At 63.5% G+C, this 20,326-nt stretch overlaps 1 protein-coding gene across 1 annotated transcript in view; it reads left to right on the top strand.

Moving 5' to 3' along the window:
- The window catches only part of SLC7A5 (solute carrier family 7 member 5), a 32,518-nt gene extending 20,023 nt beyond the window's left edge, over positions 1 to 12,495 (top strand). The window contains exons 3-10 of the mRNA XM_047846244.1: positions 2,904 to 3,009; positions 3,962 to 4,006; positions 4,464 to 4,587; positions 5,509 to 5,612; positions 6,036 to 6,132; positions 7,443 to 7,592; positions 9,492 to 9,669; positions 10,773 to 12,495. Coding sequence (XP_047702200.1) covers positions 2,904 to 3,009; positions 3,962 to 4,006; positions 4,464 to 4,587; positions 5,509 to 5,612; positions 6,036 to 6,132; positions 7,443 to 7,592; positions 9,492 to 9,669; positions 10,773 to 10,828 — 860 coding nt within the window. The 3' untranslated portion in view covers positions 10,829 to 12,495. The remainder of the gene's footprint in view (positions 1 to 2,903; positions 3,010 to 3,961; positions 4,007 to 4,463; positions 4,588 to 5,508; positions 5,613 to 6,035; positions 6,133 to 7,442; positions 7,593 to 9,491; positions 9,670 to 10,772) is intronic.
- The last annotated feature ends 7,831 nt before the right edge of the window (positions 12,496 to 20,326 follow it).

The following is a 20,326-nucleotide window of genomic DNA, read 5'->3' as shown; positions in this document are numbered from 1 at the left end:
CTGCGCCCCACCCCCTGCTCACCGCCTCTGTCGCCGCCGGGCTCCGTGCAGCTGCCGACACACATCATTCAGCGGAGGTGTGGCTGTCTTGCCCGCTTCTCCCTGGCCTGGAGACGGGCAGGCGGGGCCTCCCGCCAGCTCTCCAGACCTCCTTCCAGAATGCCTGCTGTTAGGGCTCCAGCCCCAGCAGGACACCAGGACAGTGAGGGCAGGCACAGCCAGTGTCCCTGAGTGGCCGCCCAGGCCAAGTGCCACATGGAGCCGGCAGACCCAGCGCCCACTCTCTGATGCCCGTCAAGAAGGAGGGGCCGCGTGCTTGGCCAGCATTTGGTCGGGAGCCCGGAGGAGCTACGGGTCTCCCTTCTGGGCCGGCGTCCAGCACAGGCCGAGGCTGAGCACGGCCAGGAGCCCTGCCGGGGACGCATGCGAGCCGGCCACTCTCAAGGCAGTTCAGGCTCCTGTCCCTCCCTCTGTCCCTGGTGTGCCGCCGCCGGGCCCACCGTGCCTGTGGGAGGTGACGGGGCGGGAGACGGCCTGGAGGAACTAGCTGAGGTTTGACTGGTGCCTGCCCCAGCCCATGCTGGGACAGGAGCAGGAGGCCCGCCAGCCACGCTCCACGCTGTGGGGTCTGGCGGTGCTGGGGTGTCCGCCTTCCTCCAAGGGACCTCGGGCACTTTGCAGACAGAGTGAGGCCCCAGACAACTGAGGGAGGTCCCGGCAGATGACCCAGCCACGCTGGTCCTAGGAATAGAAATCTCATGGGCTATTTGGGAGAGACCTGGCTGAGGCCCCCAGTGAGATTCTTTAATCTGTGTTTGGTCCCAGCAGCTAGTATTTTCCTGGCATTTTAGACACTGCAAAACCAAGCTTATAAATCCCAGAAAATACTGTTCTACATCAGGGGTTCCGTGCCCAGCACGTTCGTCTCAGGCGGAGGACCGTGTGTCCGTGTCAGAACGCTGAGCTGGTGACCGCGGCACGAGTGACTCCTTGATGAGAACCCTGAGGCTACGGGGCCTGGGGCTGAAAACTTGCTTACCTGGAAACCCCAGGGCTGTATATCAAGCCTTGAATTTTATCCCTGTTCCAGCACTTGATCCCTAGGGCACAGGGGTCCTTCTGAGCCACCGGCATTTCCCATGGGTGGTGGTCACCAAAAGCAACAGCCATCCGCCTGCCTGGGGCGTCTCCGGCCCACACGTGCACACACACTGTGCACGGATTACACACACGTGAATACATGTGCACACGCACACACACGCTGTCTCTAATTCAGGTGGGGGCCACTTCTAACAGCTGCACCCAAACCCATATCCCAGCGTGTGAAAAAAGAAATTTAACTTGAATAGTAACCAGGGTGCATAGAGGCGTATCCTAGTAGGAAAACCGGGCAGATCGATGGGAGAATTACAGGTTTGAGACAAGCCCGCGTTACTCACGAGGAGCCTTTATTGTGAAAGGCCACCAGTGTTCTGGAAGTCTCTGCAGGACCTGTGAGCCGTCTCATCGGGCTCCCCCAGACTCTTTGGAGCAGCTCGGCATTATGGGAGGCGCAGGGTGGTGTGGACACGCACGCGGCCCCTGAGGTCAGACCCGTTAGCCTTCACGATCCTAGAGCCCGCTGCGTGCTGGCAGTTCCCCACCCCCGGGGCAGGTGGCCCCGGCCTCAGTTTCCCCAGCTGTTGCACAGCAAAAGTGCACGGACAGGGCTGCGGGATGCGGCGGCACTCTGCAGACGTCAAGGAGGACACGCTCTGGACCATTTCCATAGGGGAGCCGCCGGGACGGAGCCCAGAGGGGCTCCGGGCCCTCTCGTGGGGTGTTGCTGAAGGGTGTGCTGTCCCGAGCCAGCACTCGGCACTGTCCCCGCCCACCCAGCCTGGTGACCACCCTGTGACCGGGCAGTCCCACGACCCGGGTCTCCAACACAGGTCACATGCGGGCAGCGGGCTGGGTGAGATGCCAGCCGCCCCGGGGCCTGTTCAGCTCCTCACGAGACCGTGGCCTCATCCGGGGGCGGGGGCTGGGCACCTCAAGGATCCCACATCCACCTCCCAGCTCAGGCTGGGGACCAAAGGCCCAAGCACACCTGTGGGGTCAGGACACACAGGCCTGAGGGCAGAGTCCAGATCAACGTAGGAAAATGGACCCAGAAACAGAAATTGGGGTCCCTTCTCTCCACCCCCCCCACCGCGGTGTTCGCTGTAGGAAACTCTGTGCTGTTTTTGAGGCCTCCCAGGGAGGGGAGTGACAGGCTTTATGGAAACCTCCCTTCCATCGTCCCCTCTGCCAACGTCCTCACGTTCCATCGCGTCCTGTTCCTGGGGTGACTGAGGCGGTCACTTGTGGGTGGTGTGGGGTCCCTTGAGAACTTGGGCTCCCCTGGCATCGTCCACCCTCCCATCCCCGGGGGGCCTGCATACCCACTGGCTGTGGGCGACACTGACCCTTGGGCAGCCCCGGGGTCACTTCCAGGGACACCTCGGAGTCATTTTCAGGAAGTTCCATGCTGATGCTTGCTGACGGGTCACGTTCCCAGCACTGCAGAGTCAGGCCCAGGCGCCGCTGACCCGGGGCTCGTGTCACGGGCTCCACAGGGAGTGTTCTCTGGGGTGACTGGGGCTGCCCCCCCCCGCACCTGCCCTTCTGGGTGCACAGACCACACACGACCAAGGGTCTACAGAGCTGCCGACCCCTCCCGGGTGGGCTGGCGGCCAGGCCCCCGGCCCACGGCACGACCACGCTGTCCTCCGCCTGCTCGCTCCTGGTCCCAGGCAAAGTCGGGAATCCTGCGTGGGTCAGGTGGCTCGGCACATATTTTGCTCCAGGAACATTTCAGAACTTGCGGTGTGGTCTCTGCAGTGCTCTCTGACCAGCATTCCTTTCTGTTTGGCCTTTTCCAGGTGATGTGTCCAATCTGGATCCCAAGTCCTCGTTTGAGGGCACCAAACTGGACGTGGGAAACATCGTGCTGGCGTTGTACAGTGGCCTCTTTGCCTACGGGGGATGGTAGGTTCCGGAATGTCGGGGTCTCTGGGCCTTGGGACATGCAGGCTGGGTGGGCCCCGAAGCGTCCACAGGTCTGGCCCTCCGCGGGGGTTCTGGAGAGTGGCAGGAAAGCCTCTCGGGGCTGCCGCTGGCCCCTTGCATCCCAGAAGAGCACAGAGAGGGTTCCAGAGCAGCCCCGGGCGCTGTCCGCAGCGCGCCTCGGCCCCTGAGAAGATGCTCCTGGAGCCAGATCTCTGCTGACAGGCATAAAGCATTTAGGCTGAAGGCCCTGAGCCGGGTGGTTCTCGGCCTCTCCCCACCAGGAGCGAGGACCCTGTCTATGGCCCTTGCCGGCGCCTTCCGTCCCTCTGGCTCCTCCGCTGTGGCCCCTGCCCCTGGGCCAGGCTGTACTGAGCCGTGAGAGTGGCTGCCGTGCGGCAGGCTGGCGGGCAGGCAGGTGAGGAAGGCGCTGGAGAGGGTCAGGCAGCGGACAGGGGTGCCTCGGGGCACGCTTAGTGGAGTAGTGGTGCCATTTAGCGCGGGCACTGAACCCGTGCGGGCCGCCTTTGAGTCTCTTTCCACGTGGCCTCTGAGCCTGACCTTGAGTGCTCAGCGTGGACGTTAATATCCGCACACGAAGCGGGCCTGTGCGGGTGGAGGTGCCCAAGACGCCGCCGTTCAGGCTGGACCGTGCGCCCGCCTCAGACACGGTGCTGGCGCCTGGGGTGGGGGACGCAGCAGGTCAAGGACGGGCTGTTGGGGGGACGGCTGATTTCCCTCAGGACAGGGTGTCGCCGTGCCAGTAGGCACCCCTGTGTCCCCAGCTGCTCACCAAGTGGGGGGGGGGGGCGGGTGGTGGGTGCAGGGATCTCGTCCCCAGGGGCCCAGAGCAGCCAGGAGGGGGTCCCATGGGATCTGTATTCCCCTAATGATCGTGGGAGGGAAGCATAATTAAATTCTCTCTCGATTCTAGGAATTACTTGAATTTCGTCACGGAGGAGATGATCAATCCCTACAGGTAGGAGTGTGAACAGGGACTTCTGTCATTTTCATGAGAGAAGCTTCTGCCTCCCAGCCACCCACGGGCCCACCCGCGGCCGGGAGCAGTGCGGGGCCTTGCAGGGGGTGGGGGTGGGAGGCTTTGGGGTTAGAACTCGTGCTGGGGAGGTGGGTGCTGGTTTCCAGCCTCACACCGGCCGCGTGGTGGCCAGGTGACCTCAGACGAGGTCCCCCCTCAGGACGGGCAGCAATTCCTGCTTCACGGACCTGGGCTCAGGGATGGGGGGTTGAGTCTCCAGCCCCGGTTCACACAGCTGCCCGTCCGCAGGGCCAGCTTCCAGCCGCTTACCCGTGCTGGTGACACGTCCCGCTGGGCCCTTCCCCACGCCGCGAGCCTCAGGACCCGGCTCCTCGCCATCCGGTCTGGCTCCACGCCGGGCTGCGCTTAGCTGACGTGCCCCTCCCCTTCTTTCCAGAAACCTGCCCCTGGCTATCATCATCTCCCTCCCCATCGTCACCCTGGTGTATGTGCTGACGAACCTGGCCTACTTCACCACATTGTCCACGGAGCAGATGCTGACGTCAGAGGCTGTGGCCGTGGTAAGACGCCACCCTCCAGCCTGGCCGGGTCACCGAGAGGCCCACCCTGCCATCTCTGAGCCCCCGATGCTGAGCAGACCGGGCCCCTCGTCCTCGAACCACACGCTACCCGGAGGGTCAAGCTGTGCCTTGCTTAGTCCCGGGAGAGAGTAAGGTGCCGGCTCTTAACCCTGGCTCACGTGACACGCTCGGGGTGTTTGAAAGTGCCGGTGCCCAGCCTCCCCCAGGCCAGCGCTCGGTCAGCACGTCTGTGGTGGTCCCGGCCAGAGTGATTGGGTTGTTTTAGGTTTCTTTAGTTTTGAGAGAAAACACACGAGCAGGGGAGGGGCAGAGAGAGGACGGAGCGAGAATCCCAAGCAGGTTCCGCACTGTGCGCACAGAGCCCGACTCAGGGCTTAAACTCACAAACCGTGAGATCATGACCTGAGCCGAAGTCGCGTCCTGAGCTGCCCCTGCTGGGCATCATGGACTCTGGGTTCAGAGGAGGGGCGTGGCATCTCCGGGTCCCGCAGAGGCGGCCGACTGAGCGCCTTGCCAACCCCCAGACCACGCGGGGGTCCCCAGAGCCGGTGGTCTCCCCACCTGCAGTGCCCACCCCTTCCACCTTCTGAACGAACCCCAAGCCCCGCTCTGGGCCCGGTGTGCGGGGCCGGCCAGAGGTAGCACTTGTGCTGACGGGGGAATGTGGGTGCCCATGAGAGGTGCCCGAGGGAAGTGCCCGCAGGCGTGGATGGGGAGTGAGGCCCGGGGCACCGTGCCAGACGAGGCCCTGTCCCTGGGACCGCCCCCCACAATCCAGTCCCCAGGGGCTCGCTCCGTGTGGAGAAGCCTCCTGACGAGCACGTAGGAAGCCCTCACCAGGAGGGGGCCGGGCCGGGAGGCGCCGCGGGGCCTGGGGGCTCACGCTCCGTGTTTGCCTAGGACTTCGGGACCTATCACCTGGGCGTCATGTCCTGGATCATCCCCGTCTTCGTGGGCCTGTCCTGCTTCGGCTCTGTCAATGGGTCCCTCTTCACGTCTTCCAGGTGAGCCCACACCAGGACCAGCCTCCCGTCACCCGGGCTCTGTGGGGGCCGGGGCAGAGTGGGGGGCCGTCCCTGCACACCGCTGTCCAGTGCATGTTTGAAAGCCTGCTTCCTCACTGAGGAATACGTAGCCGTCAAAACGTCCCAGTAATGCAGAACTTCGGGACCTGTGGCCTCTACCCTGCCCCCCTGGTCCCCTGCCCACGGGTGACACGACTGTGTCCTTCTGGAATCTTTCATGGGTTCGCTTCAAACACGGCCCGGAGGGGGGGACGGAGGCGAGGAAGGCTGAATTTGCCCCTTTGCCAGCTGAGCCCATCAGGGCCCCTGAGAAGCCCAGCCCTTGGGCCCGGCCCTCTCCGCTCCCCGCCCCGCCTGGGGGCCCACGGGGCGGAGGCTGAACGCTCGCTCCTCTGTCCGCAGGCTGTTCTTCGTGGGGTCCAGGGAGGGCCATCTGCCTTCCGTCCTCTCCATGATCCACCCACGGCTCCTGACGCCCATGCCCTCCCTCGTGTTTACGGTAGGCAGGCTGTGCCGTCCAGAGTCCTGTCTTCCAGCCCCAGTTGAAGTGGGAGACTGGCACGTCCCTCGGGGCCCGCCTTGGGGGGCTCCCTGGCGGGAGGCCACGCGTTCCCTCTGCGTGAAGCCTGTTGCGGCTTCGCCTGGCGTCCGCTGGCTGCAGACGGGAGGTGGACGCCGAGACAGAGCCCCCTGACGCCAGTGTTTTCTCATGTTCTGCTTTCACCGAATGCCAAAGGGCACCGGATTCTTTCATTCCCAATACTACGCGTAGTGGCTGAAAAACAGAAAGCCTCGGAACAGCCTGGAAGCGGGTGAGGAGAAGACTCTCCCACGAGACCGCTGTTGACAGGCAGCTCCCTGAGCTGTGTGGGCGCCGTGCACGCACAGCGTTTGCTTGCTTGACCATCACGTCGTGCATTTTTCTTCAGCTCATCCGACATCTGCCTGTGCAGGTGCACGCGGGGTGTTAGTTCTCGGCCGCTACGGGACGGACCCCTCCCCCCACCCCCCCCAGGCCATAGGGAAACGGCTGGAGGCGCCTCTTCCCAGGTGGCTCCCCACACAGCCACAGGCAGGGGCACGCGCCACGTTTTCTGTGACCTGGGCTCAGAAGTCACACCCCGTCACTGCTGTGCTCTTCTGTGTTAGGAGTGCGAGCCCGTAGGCCCAGCGGACGGAGGGTTTAGGTCCGCCTCTCGGAGAGAGAAGGATCAAGCGATTGTTGGACGTGTTTTGGTTTTTTATTTATTGTATCTTATCAATTTTTTTAACATTCATTAGGAGAGGGAGAGACAGAGCGTGAGCAGGGGAGGGGCAGAGAGAGGGGGAGACGCAGAATCCAAAGCAGGCTCCAGGCTCCGAGCTGTCAGCCCAGAGCCCGACCCGGGGCTGGAACCCACGAACCGCGAGATGGTGACCTGAGCTGAAGTCGGACGCTTCACCGACCGAGCCACCCCGGCGCCCCCGGACGTGTTTTAAAACACGGCAGGGTTCAGTCTCAGTATTGAAACCGCCACGTGGTGGTCACGGCCGGGGTGCGCCACGTTTGTTTAAACGACCCCGTAGTGTGCCAGTGACGCCGCGGCGAGGGCGAGGTTGGGGGTCCCCTTCTGCTCCCCGTGGCGCGTCTGTCTCTTCCGTAAAATCCAGGCGCCGTCACTGTTTTCCCATTTGCTCCTGCCTCTGCTCTCGGAGAACTCACGTGTTGTCCAGACCGGGCCCTCCCTTCGGAGCCAGAGCGAGCAGGTGTGGTTTCCCCGTGTCGTTCCGGCTGTCCTGCTCACCGCGTCCCCGTTTCTCTGCTTGTAGTGCATCATGACCCTCCTGTACGCCTTCTCTAGAGACATTTTCTCCGTCATCAACTTCTTCAGCTTCTTCAACTGGCTCTGCGTGGCCCTGGCCATCATCGGCATGCTGTGGCTTCGCTACAAGAAGCCCGAGCTGGAGCGGCCCATCAAGGTGAGGGCCTGGCCGCTGGGGCGTCGGCACGGCCCGATGCCGGTCGGCGGCTTGGCAGTCACGCGCCTGAGAAACAAGGTCTGAGTGTCCGTCAGAGCCCTGGGCCGGGAACCAGGTGGTTCTGTGCCTGTGGCTTGTGGCCGGGGCCGGCCGCTGTCCCTCGCCGAGTCTCTGTCTTCCCTCGGCAAGCCAGGGGTCGGGGCCCCTTGTCCGGAGCGTTCTGGTAAGGATCGAGCAAGGTAAACGTGGACGTGCTTGTCCATTAGACCGAGAGTGACTGTTCCTTGGGAATCTCTTAAGTGCTGACACGTGATTGCAGGTGCTGGGGGTTCATCAAAGGATAAAACTGACCCCCTGAGTCTCTGGCCCCCTAGAGCTTCTGTTAACATAAGAGAAGCAGCACACGAGAACCTGAGTGCCAGGTGGGCGGGTGGCCCTGACTGGCCTGGGGCCGCGTGGAACAGCATGTCTGGGGAGGGGCAGGCACCAGGGCGGGAAGGGGAGGGGGAGGCCAGGCGGGGTGGAGGCGGAACTGGGGCCCCCCGAGGTCTGCCTGTCCGTGGCGCCTGCCCCTGCCTCGCCCTGCCCGGGGGAAAACCGGGTGCCGGCCCGGCCTGAGGTGGGCGCTCTGCCACCTTGTCACCTTCCCGGGGTGACTTGGTTTCTCCTAAAAGGGGGACCAGAAGGCTGGGCCCCTGCTGAGCCCCGACACTCACATCGTGGCCAGCTGGTGGCAGCTCCCGTCCCTCGTCCTCTTTGTGGTGGCGTGTGGGCCTGCCTGGCAGTCGGCACCTGTCCGTGAGCCTCCTCTCTGGCTCCCCGCCCAGCGGTCCTGCAGAGGCCAGCGGGGTCCAGGAAGGGTTCTTCCGGTGGGGGGACCCGGGAACCTGGGCCATCTTGGCCCTTGCGTGTGGTGGGCTCTGATTCTTTGTCAGCCGGGACAAGGGGTGGCCGCTGTCCTCGAGTTAGGCAGGGCCCATGGTGGGCTCTGTGCCCAGGTCAGCAGGGGCCCGCGGTGGCCACTGTCCTCGTGTTATCTGGGGCCCGTGGTGGCCACTGTCACCCTGTGATCTGGGGCCCGTGGTGAGCTCTGCCCGTGGAGCCAGGTGGTGCCTGCAGTGGGCTGACCTAGTGAGACCCCTGTTCATCATTGTTCCCCTCCGGGGTCTCCTACAGTGGCGTGAAGATGAGCTTGCCCAACAGAGGGCACAGGCGCCCCACCCCCACCCCCGCCCCGGGTCTGTGGGCGGGTCTGTGGCTCCTTTGCCTTGAGCTCTGCGGGTGGGCTGTCTGCCCCCTGCTGTGCAAACCGCGGCTCAGCCTGTCCACAAAGGGCCCTCTGAGAAGGCAGGTGCTGCCGTGTTATTAGCGGGTAGCCGCGGTCTTCCCAGAAGCGCCGGGCCCCCGCTCTGGGTGACGGCGGGAGGGGTGCCGGGCCAGGGTCTCCACCCTGCGACGTGGGAACCGGTGAGGCCGACCTTCCCTGACCTCGGGAAGCCGCCAGGGACCGAGCTGGTTGTCGCCTGTCAGCGCCCCCTGTGCTTAGAGCAGTCATCGCCCGGCACCGCCGTGTGCGGAGGGTCGGGGTCGGGGAGGGGGACCGAGGCGAGGTCCCCACGGTCAGGAGCCCCCACCTCGCGCGAGGCCGGCTCCGAAAACCAGTGCAGGCCGCGGCCGGGCAGAAGCTGGAGCGGCCCCAGAGGTCGGAGCCCTTCTCAGCTGGGGCGGGGGCTGGGGTGCAGCGTGTGCCCTGGGGGTCCCAAGGGAGAGATGCCTCCAGCAGGGGCTCGGGGGACACGGTGCTTTCCCCGGGGTGGACGGGACTCGTGACGCAGCGGGCAGTGGGAGGTGTGGGAAGGGAGTGCCTGGCGTCAGCTCCCTCTCCGTCCCCGTCCCCAGGTGAACCTGGCCCTCCCAGTGTTCTTCATCCTGGCCTGCCTGTTCCTGATCGCCGTGTCCTTCTGGAAGACCCCCGTGGAGTGTGGCATCGGCTTCACCATCATCCTCAGCGGCCTGCCCGTCTACTACTTCGGGGTCTGGTGGAAAAACAAGCCCAAGTGGCTTCTCCGTGGCATCTGTGAGTGCCGTTGGGCCGCAGCCGGGGCGCCCCTCGTCCCCACCCGGGGGCCCGCCGCCCCCTTCCCCCCCCCCCCCCCCCCCCCCCCCGCCCCAGAGTAGGGCCATTTGGCGCTCTGACCTAACCCCACTGTCCAGGAGCAGTGGGGCACGTGATGTCCCCAGGTCCCAGGGTCGGCCAGCGTAGGAGAGATGCATCCCTGGCGGGGGGCCCATGGAAACAGCAGGGTTCGGGCCCTGGGACGTGGGTGGCAGTGACGTTCAGCCCACGTGGTCCGGGGCTAAGACGCTCAGCTCGGCAGCAGCTAATCTCAGAACAAGGGATTCCAGAAAACCAGGCTGCCTTTGACGAGCGACGAAATCCCTCCGTCTGTCGCCGGCTTGAACGCAGCTGGCTGACCCAGAAAGGCAGCGGAGGAGAACGCAGGGTCCCTGCACCGCCGTCCTGGGTGCGATTGACAGGCCAGCTTCAGGACCCTGTACTGAAACAGCCTGTACTGTGGCGGGTCCCTGGAGGAGTCAGGCGGTCTGCAGGCCTGTGCCACCATCACCACGTGCCCGTGGGCCCTTGTGAGCTCTCATCGGCGCCCGCCCGCCCACCGTCGCGTTGGTGAAGCTTTGCTTCCAGCCTAGACCACCGGCTCCCGGTCGGTCATCTTTTACCGCCCCATGGGCCCAGAGCAGGAACCCCTCCGCCCTGATGTCAACACCCAGGATGAGTGTTCCCAGAGTCTGTGGTGGCAGGTGTCCATCGGGCTCCAGCCCCTCTGCGGGACCACAGGCGAGCCCCGGAGGAGGAGGGCATGCCCCAGCCCTCCAGCAGCGGGCCCTGCGCCCCATTGTGGTTCCTCATAACCCTGGGCTCTGAAAGCGAGGTGAGGGGTGGGGCCGGCCCCTGCCTGTTGCCAGGTTCCTTGGCCACCCCAGCCGGGTGTGCAGGCTGGCACCCAGCGGCAGGGAGGCCGCACATCGGGAAGGTTCACGTAGGAAGGTGGCCACTCTTGCGGCTTTGGACGGCGTGGCCACGGAGGGGCAGGGGGAGCCGCGGCTCACATCACGCGGGTGCCCCCCCAGCCTAATTCCTCTATCCCCTCCCCCCACCAGTTTCCACGACGGTCCTTTGCCAGAAGCTCATGCAAGTGGTGCCCCAGGAGACGTAAGCGAGAAGGGCCGAGAAGCTGCCGGAAAGAAACGCACAAAGATTGTGATAAAACAACTCACCTCGAAAAGCGACTCTAGTCCTGTCATCCAGGCAGCTCAGCTGAGCGCCCCACACCGTCCCTCCGCCGGGTCAGGGGGCCGGGGCCACAGTAAAAACTGGTACGAATCTAGTCCCAGAAAGTGAACTTCCACCCTTACCTCCGTGAGCGGTGGACCGAGGAGAGGCCGGGCCCCTGGCGCCCCGCGGACCGTTGGCCACGTTGGGCCCGTCTCCTTCCCACCTTGGTTTATTTGTATTATTTTTTTAACTTAAGTTTTAGGTCAAGTTGACGACACCACGATGCTTAGTTTCTAAAGAACTGAGGGGGAGCGGGGAGAGTTTCCCCTCACGCCCCCCCCAAGGCACGATTGCCTCAGAGGGACCAGGTCGTTTGCGGCGCGCGACCCTCGGCCTGGTCTCGGTGCAGGCTCCCGGGAAGGGAGGGATTCTGAGCACCAGACACTCCAGTCCCACGAACAGAGCGCCCAACACTCCGGCCTCGCCGCGTGGACCTCAGAGCTGCACTGACAGACGGCGGCCCAGACCACACGCTTGGCTTTTTTTGTCGTCGCTTGTTGCTGTCGTAGACGTAGTGACTTAGCGAACACTAATCTCGGGACTTAGGTCTCTTTGCCTTAAAGACCCAAGGGTAGATTTCCTCTCCCGTCCCCAGAAGAGAGAAGAGAAAGTCACTAGAACAGCGGCCTTCAGAGAGTGACGCTGGCCCCAGCTCCACACAAGGCGGGTCCCGAGCCCGGTGCCTGCTGTAGGTGGGGGCCTCCGACGGAGGTCACGGGCAGCTGGACGATCCCGGAGCTGAGCCGCCACCGGTGTGCACTACCCAGGATGTCGGTGCAGAGCCAGCTCCGGGCCAGACCCCAGTCACCCGGGATGCACTGGGCTTCCGACCTCGTACGTCCCGCCCTGGACGCCAGCCTCAGCAACGGCAGCGCCATGGCAGGACTCGGACGTCTTCTGTGCCCGCCGGACGTTGGGCCGTGGGTGGCACCGCCTCCAGCCCGCTCTGCATCCAGCATCAGAACCGGGCTATAGCTTTTTCAGGCAAAGCCCCAGACTCGGAATCTTCTAGAACCGACCAGATGAGAAAGGCAGACACTGTGACCCCTCGTGGGCTTCCCAGCCGGGGAGTCCCTCAAGGCAGCCGCCTCCCAGCCGGGGCCTGAAGAACCGACCTCACGGGCTGGACGACACCCCAGCCAACTGCCTGGCCCCAGCCCCGGCCCCCTCCTGCACGGCCGGGCCCTCTTCACCGCTCTGACTGCTGCTCCGGAGACTTGTGTCTTTGTGGTTCCCAAGGCGCCTTCCCCAGGGGCGGCAGCTGGGGCCCGGCCAGTGTGTCCTACTCTGGCTGGCGGCCCCGGGTTACCGCTGTGTGAGGGCAGGGAGCACCGCCCTCCAGGGTTGTGCATCTCCCGCCAGACCCCCATCTTAGGCCCCGGGTGGCTCTGTTTTGGTCCCTGACTGCTGACCACCTCCCCAGGGGCGCGCTGAGCTGAGCCCTCAGGCGTCCGGAGGCTGAGAAGTGGGCCGGGCCGCCAATCCTCCTGCTTGGGGACGGAGCACAGCGCTGGCTCTGGGGGGACGCAGGGGGCTGGGGGGCGGGTGTGGGGAACTGGGGCAGTGTCGCCTTGCGGGGGTGGACCGGGGGCCCGGGGACCCTGTCTCACACAGGCGGCACTGGACGGGGGGTGCTGGAGGGGGCCCCGGGAGGTCACAGGTAGTTCTGACATGCGACTGTCCCCGCATCTGGCTGGCAGGTCTGCCGTGAAGGGGGGTCGGAGCCCAGGCTGCAGTTCCTGGAGCTGTGCCCCCCCTCCCGGCCCAGGGACCTCCTCAGAAGGCGGGGACCACCCAGGCTCCATGCAAGCCCGCAGACACTACACGGCGCCTCTGTGGTGACCTTCCAGGCGGGACAGGGACTCTGTCCGACCACCCTACTGACAGGTGCCCCCGAGCGCTCCCCATTTGTCAGGCTTCGTTTGTTTTAAACCAAACCCAGTCATAACCATGAGCGTTTGTTAGCGGTTCTGCTGTTTGATCCTGTCCGACGTGTCGCTAATTTGCAGGGTGCTGTTGGCAGTATGTCTATTTATTTGCGGGGTCGATGGCCTTGCTGCTTCACAGTGTTCCCGCTGTCTCGTGTCCCTGTTGGCGTCGCGGCCACGTCAGCCCGGCCGGGACACCTGCCGCGTAACGGTGTGGCTTCATGTCTCTTTCTCTTTTCCCGTTAATGGCTAACCTGTTGCGCTGGGCTGGTTCAGGGTGGGGAGTCGGGGGCTTTTCGTTTGTTTTTTAAAGAAAAACGATCAGAATCTTAAGTGCTGCGGGTGGTTTTCTGTGTCCTGTTTCCAGCGCCACGTTCTGGGTGTAGGGACGGGCCTGGGCATTCTCCCCACAGACGGGGGTGACCACACACCTCTTGGCCCACCTCATTCGTTCGCTCATTCATTCATTCACCGACAGGGCCTCCTTGGGGCCGGCAGAGCGGGAGGCCGGACGTGGGGGCCGTGGGCCCTGTCTCGGGATGTGTGGTGAAGGCCGGGCAGGAGGCAGAGAGGCAGGGCGAGAGTCGAGGTCGGCCTCTTGGAGGGGCCGCTGGAGTCCGGATGGAGGAGACCCCGAGGCGGGGAGAGCAGCACGGGGAGGCATGAGTAGCTGGGGGTCGGGAGGGAGGGCGGCCCCCGGTGGAGCAGGGCCGAGAGCCACGGTGACACAGGCCCACGGACGGCACTCACTCAATTCCGGCAGACTCCATTCGGAGCGTCAGCGTTCGAACGGGGCCTTGAGGACCAGCGGGACGGGGGTCTGCCGGGCCGGAAAGGGTGTTTCGGGGCAGCCGCAGCCTGTGCCTCGGTGAATGAAGCAGGACTGTCCGCGGCAGCTGCCTCGTGAGCCCGGGTCAGGGGCACGAGGGCACGAAAGACTGGGACTGAGGGTTCGGGTGCTCCGTGAAGAGAGCATCTGCTCCGTCCCGCGGACAGGGGGCCCACCAGAGGGAGGGGGTGCTGCCTGTGGCCCCGAAAGCCACCGGGCGCAGGTCCCCGTTGCTGCCACCGAGAACACCGGGACCACCACGGCCCAACCGCACGCGGGCTCCCTACACACCGAACCCCAGAGCCGAACGGCCTAGGGGACCCCGCTACACCCCTGCTGGACACCCTCCCCCTCTGCCCCCGGGGGCCAGGTGCCCACGACAGTTCTCGCTCCTGCCCGAGTACCGGGCCACCCCGCTGTCTGCTCCCGGGAGCCCAGCTGCACTCGGACAGGAGTCCTGCTTCTGTCCCAGAGAGGCACGTGGGAAACCTCGTTGTGACTGTTCCGTGGCCCCAGCCCCCGGGCAGCTGCCCTTTCTCTGTTGTTGATGAAATAGGGTCCTGACACTGTAAAGGACAGTTCTCATACCTCCCATGGGGAACAGCCACACACCAGCAGTCCGGCTCTCCCTGTGAGGGGTGGGCAGAGAGAGAAGGTGGGAGAGAGGGAGACGGGGCAGAGGGAGGGGTGGAGTGGGGAGAGAGATGTCCCCGAGGCAGGGCACCTACTCAGCCACCGTGCCAGGAGAAGAACGTGTTTGCAGGAGCAGCGGGGAGGCGGGGAGGTTGTGGGGTGTCGGCTGCCACAGGACACCCCTCGTGGCCCCCCAGTTTCTAGAAAATCCTGCCAGGTTCACCGAATTCACCAGGTGCTCATCTGGAGAGCCCGTGAGGGGGTGGGCTGGGTCAGGCCAGCGACAGCGAAACCCGCACCATTGTCCGTGCGATTAGCCGGATGCACCAACAGTACAGGGTTTCGGTGGCCGCAGGAAGAGGGGTCAGGCAAGTGGAATGGGGACTCCGAGCACAGCTGGAGGGGATGGGACATCTGGGCCAGGTGACAGAGCTCAGGAGCCCCAGGGTGTCACAAGGACCCCAGGGAGGGGGCGGTGCGACCGCCCAGAGTTCCCCCTGCGCGTGCACCTGCCTCCAGCCGAGGCCCTTTCTGAGCCCCCTGAATACAGGAACTTGTGTGGCCTCCAGAGTCCAAATCCTCGGCCCCCTCCGGGCCAGCCCCTGCACATGGGGAAGGAGGGAGGGGCCCCGGGCCTGGAGCCCAAGTCCTTGGGCGCCCTCCCCGGTGAAAGCAGGCAGGCCCTCTCCCCTGCAGGCGCGCGGGCTGCGCACACTAGACGGGTCCCTCCTGCAGCCCGGAAGTCCTGCGTGCCCTCAGGCCAAGGGCCGCCCTCTGGACTTCTCGGGGTCCAGTTCAGGCAAGACCCGGATCTTACTCTTATCCGAAGAGTGATTTAATCCTGCAAGTAGGAGCTCGACGATGTAATTAAAGTCAAAAAAAATGCAAGAACACACACAGCCCTGGGGGTGAGTGGACAGCTGACAAAGCGTGTCTCTACCAGCTCCGCTGGAGAACAAATCCTGTCCGGATCCAAGAGGGCACCGAAGGCTCCAGAAGCTCTTGCTCCCTCCGCAGCAGAGCGGCACATGGCCCCGGGGAAGGCCCGTCCCCCCTCGAAGGAGGGCTGGGGCCCCAAGGCAAGGTGTGGCTCTGTCCCCGCCCTCCCGGTGGTCCCTGCGAGCCGCCCCTGTGCACCAGAGCCCCAGCCAGTCCCGCCCACCCCCCTGGGGAGAGGCCGCTTGGGAAAGCCGCATGGGGGGCTCCTGGGCAAGGAGGCGGTCAGGCCCACGATGTGGGGCTCGAACCCCCAGGCTGGCCGGGCCGCTCTCCCGTCTTGAACCACCCGCACTGCGTTGGGCAAGCACAAAGCTGACTTCTCTCGTCAGTGAATGCGTCCCCAGCGTTTCCGAAGGGCCACGGTTTGCCCTCCTGGACAGCCGGGGGAGCGGGAGGGTGTCCCTGGACGAGACTGCCACCCCTCCCTGTTCTCTCACTGACACTTCTCCGGGCCTTGATGGCCGCATGGACGCTCAGCCTCGCCCTCAAAGAGCCACATCGTGGGCTGGGGGCCGAGTCCGGACTTCTTCCATTTGAGCTGTTCCTGTTTGATTCTGGGCTCCACTCGGTCCCTTGAGGACGGTGTGGATCCCACAGGGGGGGATTTGTCAAATAAAACCCAAGTCTGGACTGAGTAAGGAGAGACGTTATTTGGAAGGGGTAGGCTGTCACTGTTGGGAGAGAACGCTGTTCCGACTGTGAACCTGTAGGCACCGGGCTGGGCGCGGGGTGTGTGTGTGTGTGTGTGATTGGGGGGGGTCTTCCTACAATCATCTTAGACATCCCCCCCCCCGGAGCTAAGGGAAGGGTCCGGGGTGGGGGTGGGGGGAGGGCGGCCGGGTGGGGCGCTGCTAGAGGAGTGTTCCCCCCACCCAGAGGCCGGGCTGCCGGCTCGCCCTGAGCGGCACCGGGGTCGGGGGTCTGGGGAGGACGGGAGGCCGGACCACGGCTTGGTCAGTGGGCATTTTGTTCCGGCGGATCCGTGGGGTAGGGCGGCTGTGCTCGTCGCTGCCGGGGCGCAGAGGCAGTTTGAGGGCCCGCGTCGGGCCTGTCACGGGTGAGGGTCTCCAGTCCCAGGGGCGGGGGCTTCTTGGCAGTGAGCCGCTTCCGGAACACGGAGGGGGAGGGCTTGTCAGCCTTGGCTCTTCTCCAGGGTGGCGGGGCTCGCGGAGCCTCAGCGGCCTCCGGATGAGGACGGGGCGTGTGTTCTGTACCCTCCACGGTGTCCCCTGCCAGCCCCCCTCACGGGGCCCCACGCGTGGAGACCCTGGCCTCACTTTCCTCCCTTTGTGGGGGCTCCTGCTGGCCACCGGGCACGCGGTCTCAGTGAACTTCCTGTCCGCGCGGGGGGACGCATCCGTCCAGTGAACCCACGCGTGTGCGGAGTTCCCGGTGTGACGGGTGTGGAGACGCGGGTGCCGCGCAGGGAAGCAGGAAACGGGCGCAGAGGCCGCCTGGTCTGTCCCCCGTGTCTTCAGTGCCGGTGGCCCCGCAGGCAGCGGGTTGTGGGAAGGGGAGCAGGATGCGGTGGGGACGACAGACCCCCGGGGGGAGCCTGTCCTGACCCCCGCGGTGGCGGTGGCGGCACAGCCGGGCGAGCGTGCCCAAAACCACCAGGTTGTCCCCCGTACTTGGTACATCGTGCGGCCTGCGAACAGTGCGAATCACTTTGCGGAGCCAGCAAGGTGCAAACCTTGGACAGGACGTGCCACTCTTTCACTGAAGCGGGGGGGGGGGGGGGGGGGGGGGGGAGAGTGTACAAACGTATTTCCCTGACGACAGAGCATCTCTGGGCGAGTCTTGTGGAGGTCAGTCACCTTGGGATCCTCTAGATCGGGAACCCGGTACCTGGGGACGTGGCAGGAAAAGGGATTTTTGCCGTGTGCCCTTTTTTCCTTTTGTGTCTTGAATCGCAAGGACGACTCACTCGCTCACAAAAACGGTACTTTAAATTTTTTTTAATGTTTATTTTTGAGAGAGAGAGAGAGACAGCGAGTGGGGAGGGGCAGAGAGAGAGGGAGACCCAGAATCCAAAGCAGGCTCCAGGCTCCGAGCTGTCAGCACAGAGCCCAATGCGGGGCTCGAACCCACGAGATCATGACCTGAGCGCCCCCAACAGCACTCCCAACAGCACAGTATTATTAACTGTAGTCACCCTGCTATATGATATGCATCGCCAAGATTGACTTATTTTAGAACTGGAAATTTGTACCTTTTTTTTTTTTTTAAATGTTTATCTTAGGGAGAGAGACAGATTGAGCGAGCAGGGTAGGGGCAGAGAGAGGGAGAGACACAGAATCCGAAGCAGGATCCAGGCTCCGAGCTGTCAGCACAGAGCCCAATGCAGGGCTCGAACCCACAGACTGTGAAATCATGACCTGAGCTGAAGTCGGACGCTCAACTGACTGAGCCACCCAGGCGCCCCACAGAAACAGTACTTTTTAAATTAGCTTTTACAAATCGCCAGGCCGTCTGGGACGTGCCGTGCCCCCAGGGTTTGTGCCCTTTTCGACATGGTTTTGCAGTGCACGCTGGGTGCTACGCTGCCTGGCATCCGCCTCGATCTTGCTGTGGGTTCTCCGTGTGGCCCGCGGACCGCAGGTCCCACCCCCCACGTGAGGACGGGGCATTGGCACCCCTTCCTCGCCAGCTCCCGCCGTGGGCTCCTCGCCCGTCGCGGGCTGGACATGATGCTCACGGGGCCCCAGTGTAATGCTGGGTGAGGGGCAAGGGACTCTCGTGTCTTGTCAGAGACCTCAGGCTCGTGAGAAACATGTCAGCAGTTACACATTCGCAGGGTCCCAGAAGTCACCGGCCACCTGGAGCCATCCTCCTGCCTTCTGGGACCCGGTGCCTCAGCAGAGGCTCTGAGAGCCTTTTAAGGGGCCAGGTGCGTCTGAGACATCAGTTGGTCAATGGTGCTCCTTGGCCTCCGTCTGGACGAGGCCTCCTTGGGAGGAGGGTCAGGGGACCTCTCAGGACCTTACTACCGCCCCCAGGAGAGGGTTCTGAAACTCCCGCTGGGATTACCTTTGGGGCTCCACACCCAGAGGCCGCACCTCCTGTCCCCGGGAGTCACCCGGGGCAGATTCCTCCACCCTTTCCCTGAGGGGATTTCAGCCCTGACCGGGCTTGCTCTGGCAGGGCTGGGTCACTGCGATTTGATTTGATGTGATTTGATTTGATGGGCTTGGCAACATAACAAAGACAGCCCAAGGAACCAGCTGTGTCCCCAGGCTACTGTGAGTTAGGATCACAAAGGGCTGCACCGAGGCCATTTTACAGATGGAGAAACTGAGGCAGAGAGCGTGAGCACCGGAGTGGGAGTCCCTCAGTCTGCTGAGAGCATGAACCCCGTCAGGATTTTGTCCTCTCTACCAAACACCAACGATCTGATGGTTTTCGCTAATTACATGTTATTCACTAGGTGATCTATGCAAATGTACACGGCTCAAAGGGTCCCAGGTCTGTACAAAAGCGCGTGTCCTGCCCCCTCCCCGGTTCTCTTCCCGGGCTTCTGGGAGGGGCGGGGAGGGGTGATAATGAACTGGTAGTGATTGATAAGGGAACACAGCACACCCCCTCCCCCCGCCCAGGGGAATATGTGAGATGTTCCTTGGACTCTCCCAGCTACCCCAGAACACAGGAAAGGGGTTTAAGGGCTTGCCATGGTGATGGGGGAAACTAAGGCAAATGAAAAAGGAAATTCCCTTGCTGCCTACAGCCCACTGACGAGTCCCTGAAACCGGCAGTGACCTCCCTCTGGGAGCTCAGCTGCCTCCGTGATGACACTTTGCTGGGGGCAGAAGGGAATCTTAGCTTAACATCATCCAACCTCCCAACCTGAGGATCCTGTAAGTCAACTTCTTTATCTCAACTGACCCAAGATACATGTGGCAGTCCTCCTCCAAGCTTATGGCCCCTGACATACATCGGAAGGTCTCGTGACTGAGGTTTTATTAAATGGTAATAAGTGGCGTTTCCCTAGCAACAGCTAGCCCCTCAAGGTCCTGGAAACCTTGCCTCCAAAATTCCTTAGAGACTTACTCTATCTCTGCCCCGCTCCCAACCTGAGGGGATATAATGAGTCACCCGTCACGACCCCAGGGCAGCTCTTCCCGCCCACGGGTCCTGTCCCCTCGTGCTTTAATAAAATCACCTTTTTGCACCAACAATTCTTTCTTGGCCGTCAGCTCTGGTCCACACCCCCATCACCCCTAAACTTCATCAGTAATGGGCTTAAGCAGTGGGCTTAGATGGGTGCATTCGAGGGTACACGCAGAAAGAACTGGAAAGTGCTCTCCCCTACGGAAGGCTGGAAGCAGAAGGGTGGGGACCGCCCGAGTTGCTCTCTGGGAAAGGGGAGGCCTCACAAACCCCCGCAGGAAAGTCGTCCAGGCCTGGGAAACCTCCAGAGCCCATTCTGGAAGGATAATGTGTGAGCTGTCACAAAGGGAGGGGACCACTGGGGCCGGAGGCTCTCTGGAAATACCCATCGGGCTGGCCTGGGTTTCTTGGGGGGCCCGGGGGCCTGGGATCGGCTGGACTGGCAGAGCAGTGCGGGCGTCTGGTAAGGCTTCCTGGATCCTCGTGCCCCAAAGACGGAAAGACCGGCTGCGGGATGGTACGTTCGTGCCGCTGTGTGAGCCAGAGGCACCGAGCGCATCCCCGTCCATCTTCGGGGCGCCGGCACCTGGGGCTCGGCCACAGGCTTCTGTCCTGAGCCCTGTTTGTTCACCGTCTCTACCCTCAACGCAAGTAAACATGTGCCAGGTTCCGGGAGCAAACACGTAAAGGACACGATGCAATGCGTGCTGCCCCCACTCCTTCAGGGTTCCCAGGACACCTCTGCCACCCGCCTCCTTTTCCAAACTTTGTTGAACCGCCTCCCCCTTGCGTCCCGTCCTTGGTGGCCTTCTTCTTCTTTTTTTAATCTTTTAAGTTTATTGTATTTATTTTGAGAGAGAGAGAGAGAGGGAGAGGGAGAGAA

This window comes from Prionailurus viverrinus, unplaced genomic scaffold (assembly GCF_022837055.1).
Source record: "Prionailurus viverrinus isolate Anna unplaced genomic scaffold, UM_Priviv_1.0 scaffold_38, whole genome shotgun sequence".
Lineage (NCBI taxonomy): Eukaryota > Metazoa > Chordata > Mammalia > Carnivora > Felidae > Prionailurus > Prionailurus viverrinus.
The sequence above is the reverse complement of the archived record's forward strand: the minus strand, read 5'-3'. Positions and strand labels throughout refer to the sequence as shown.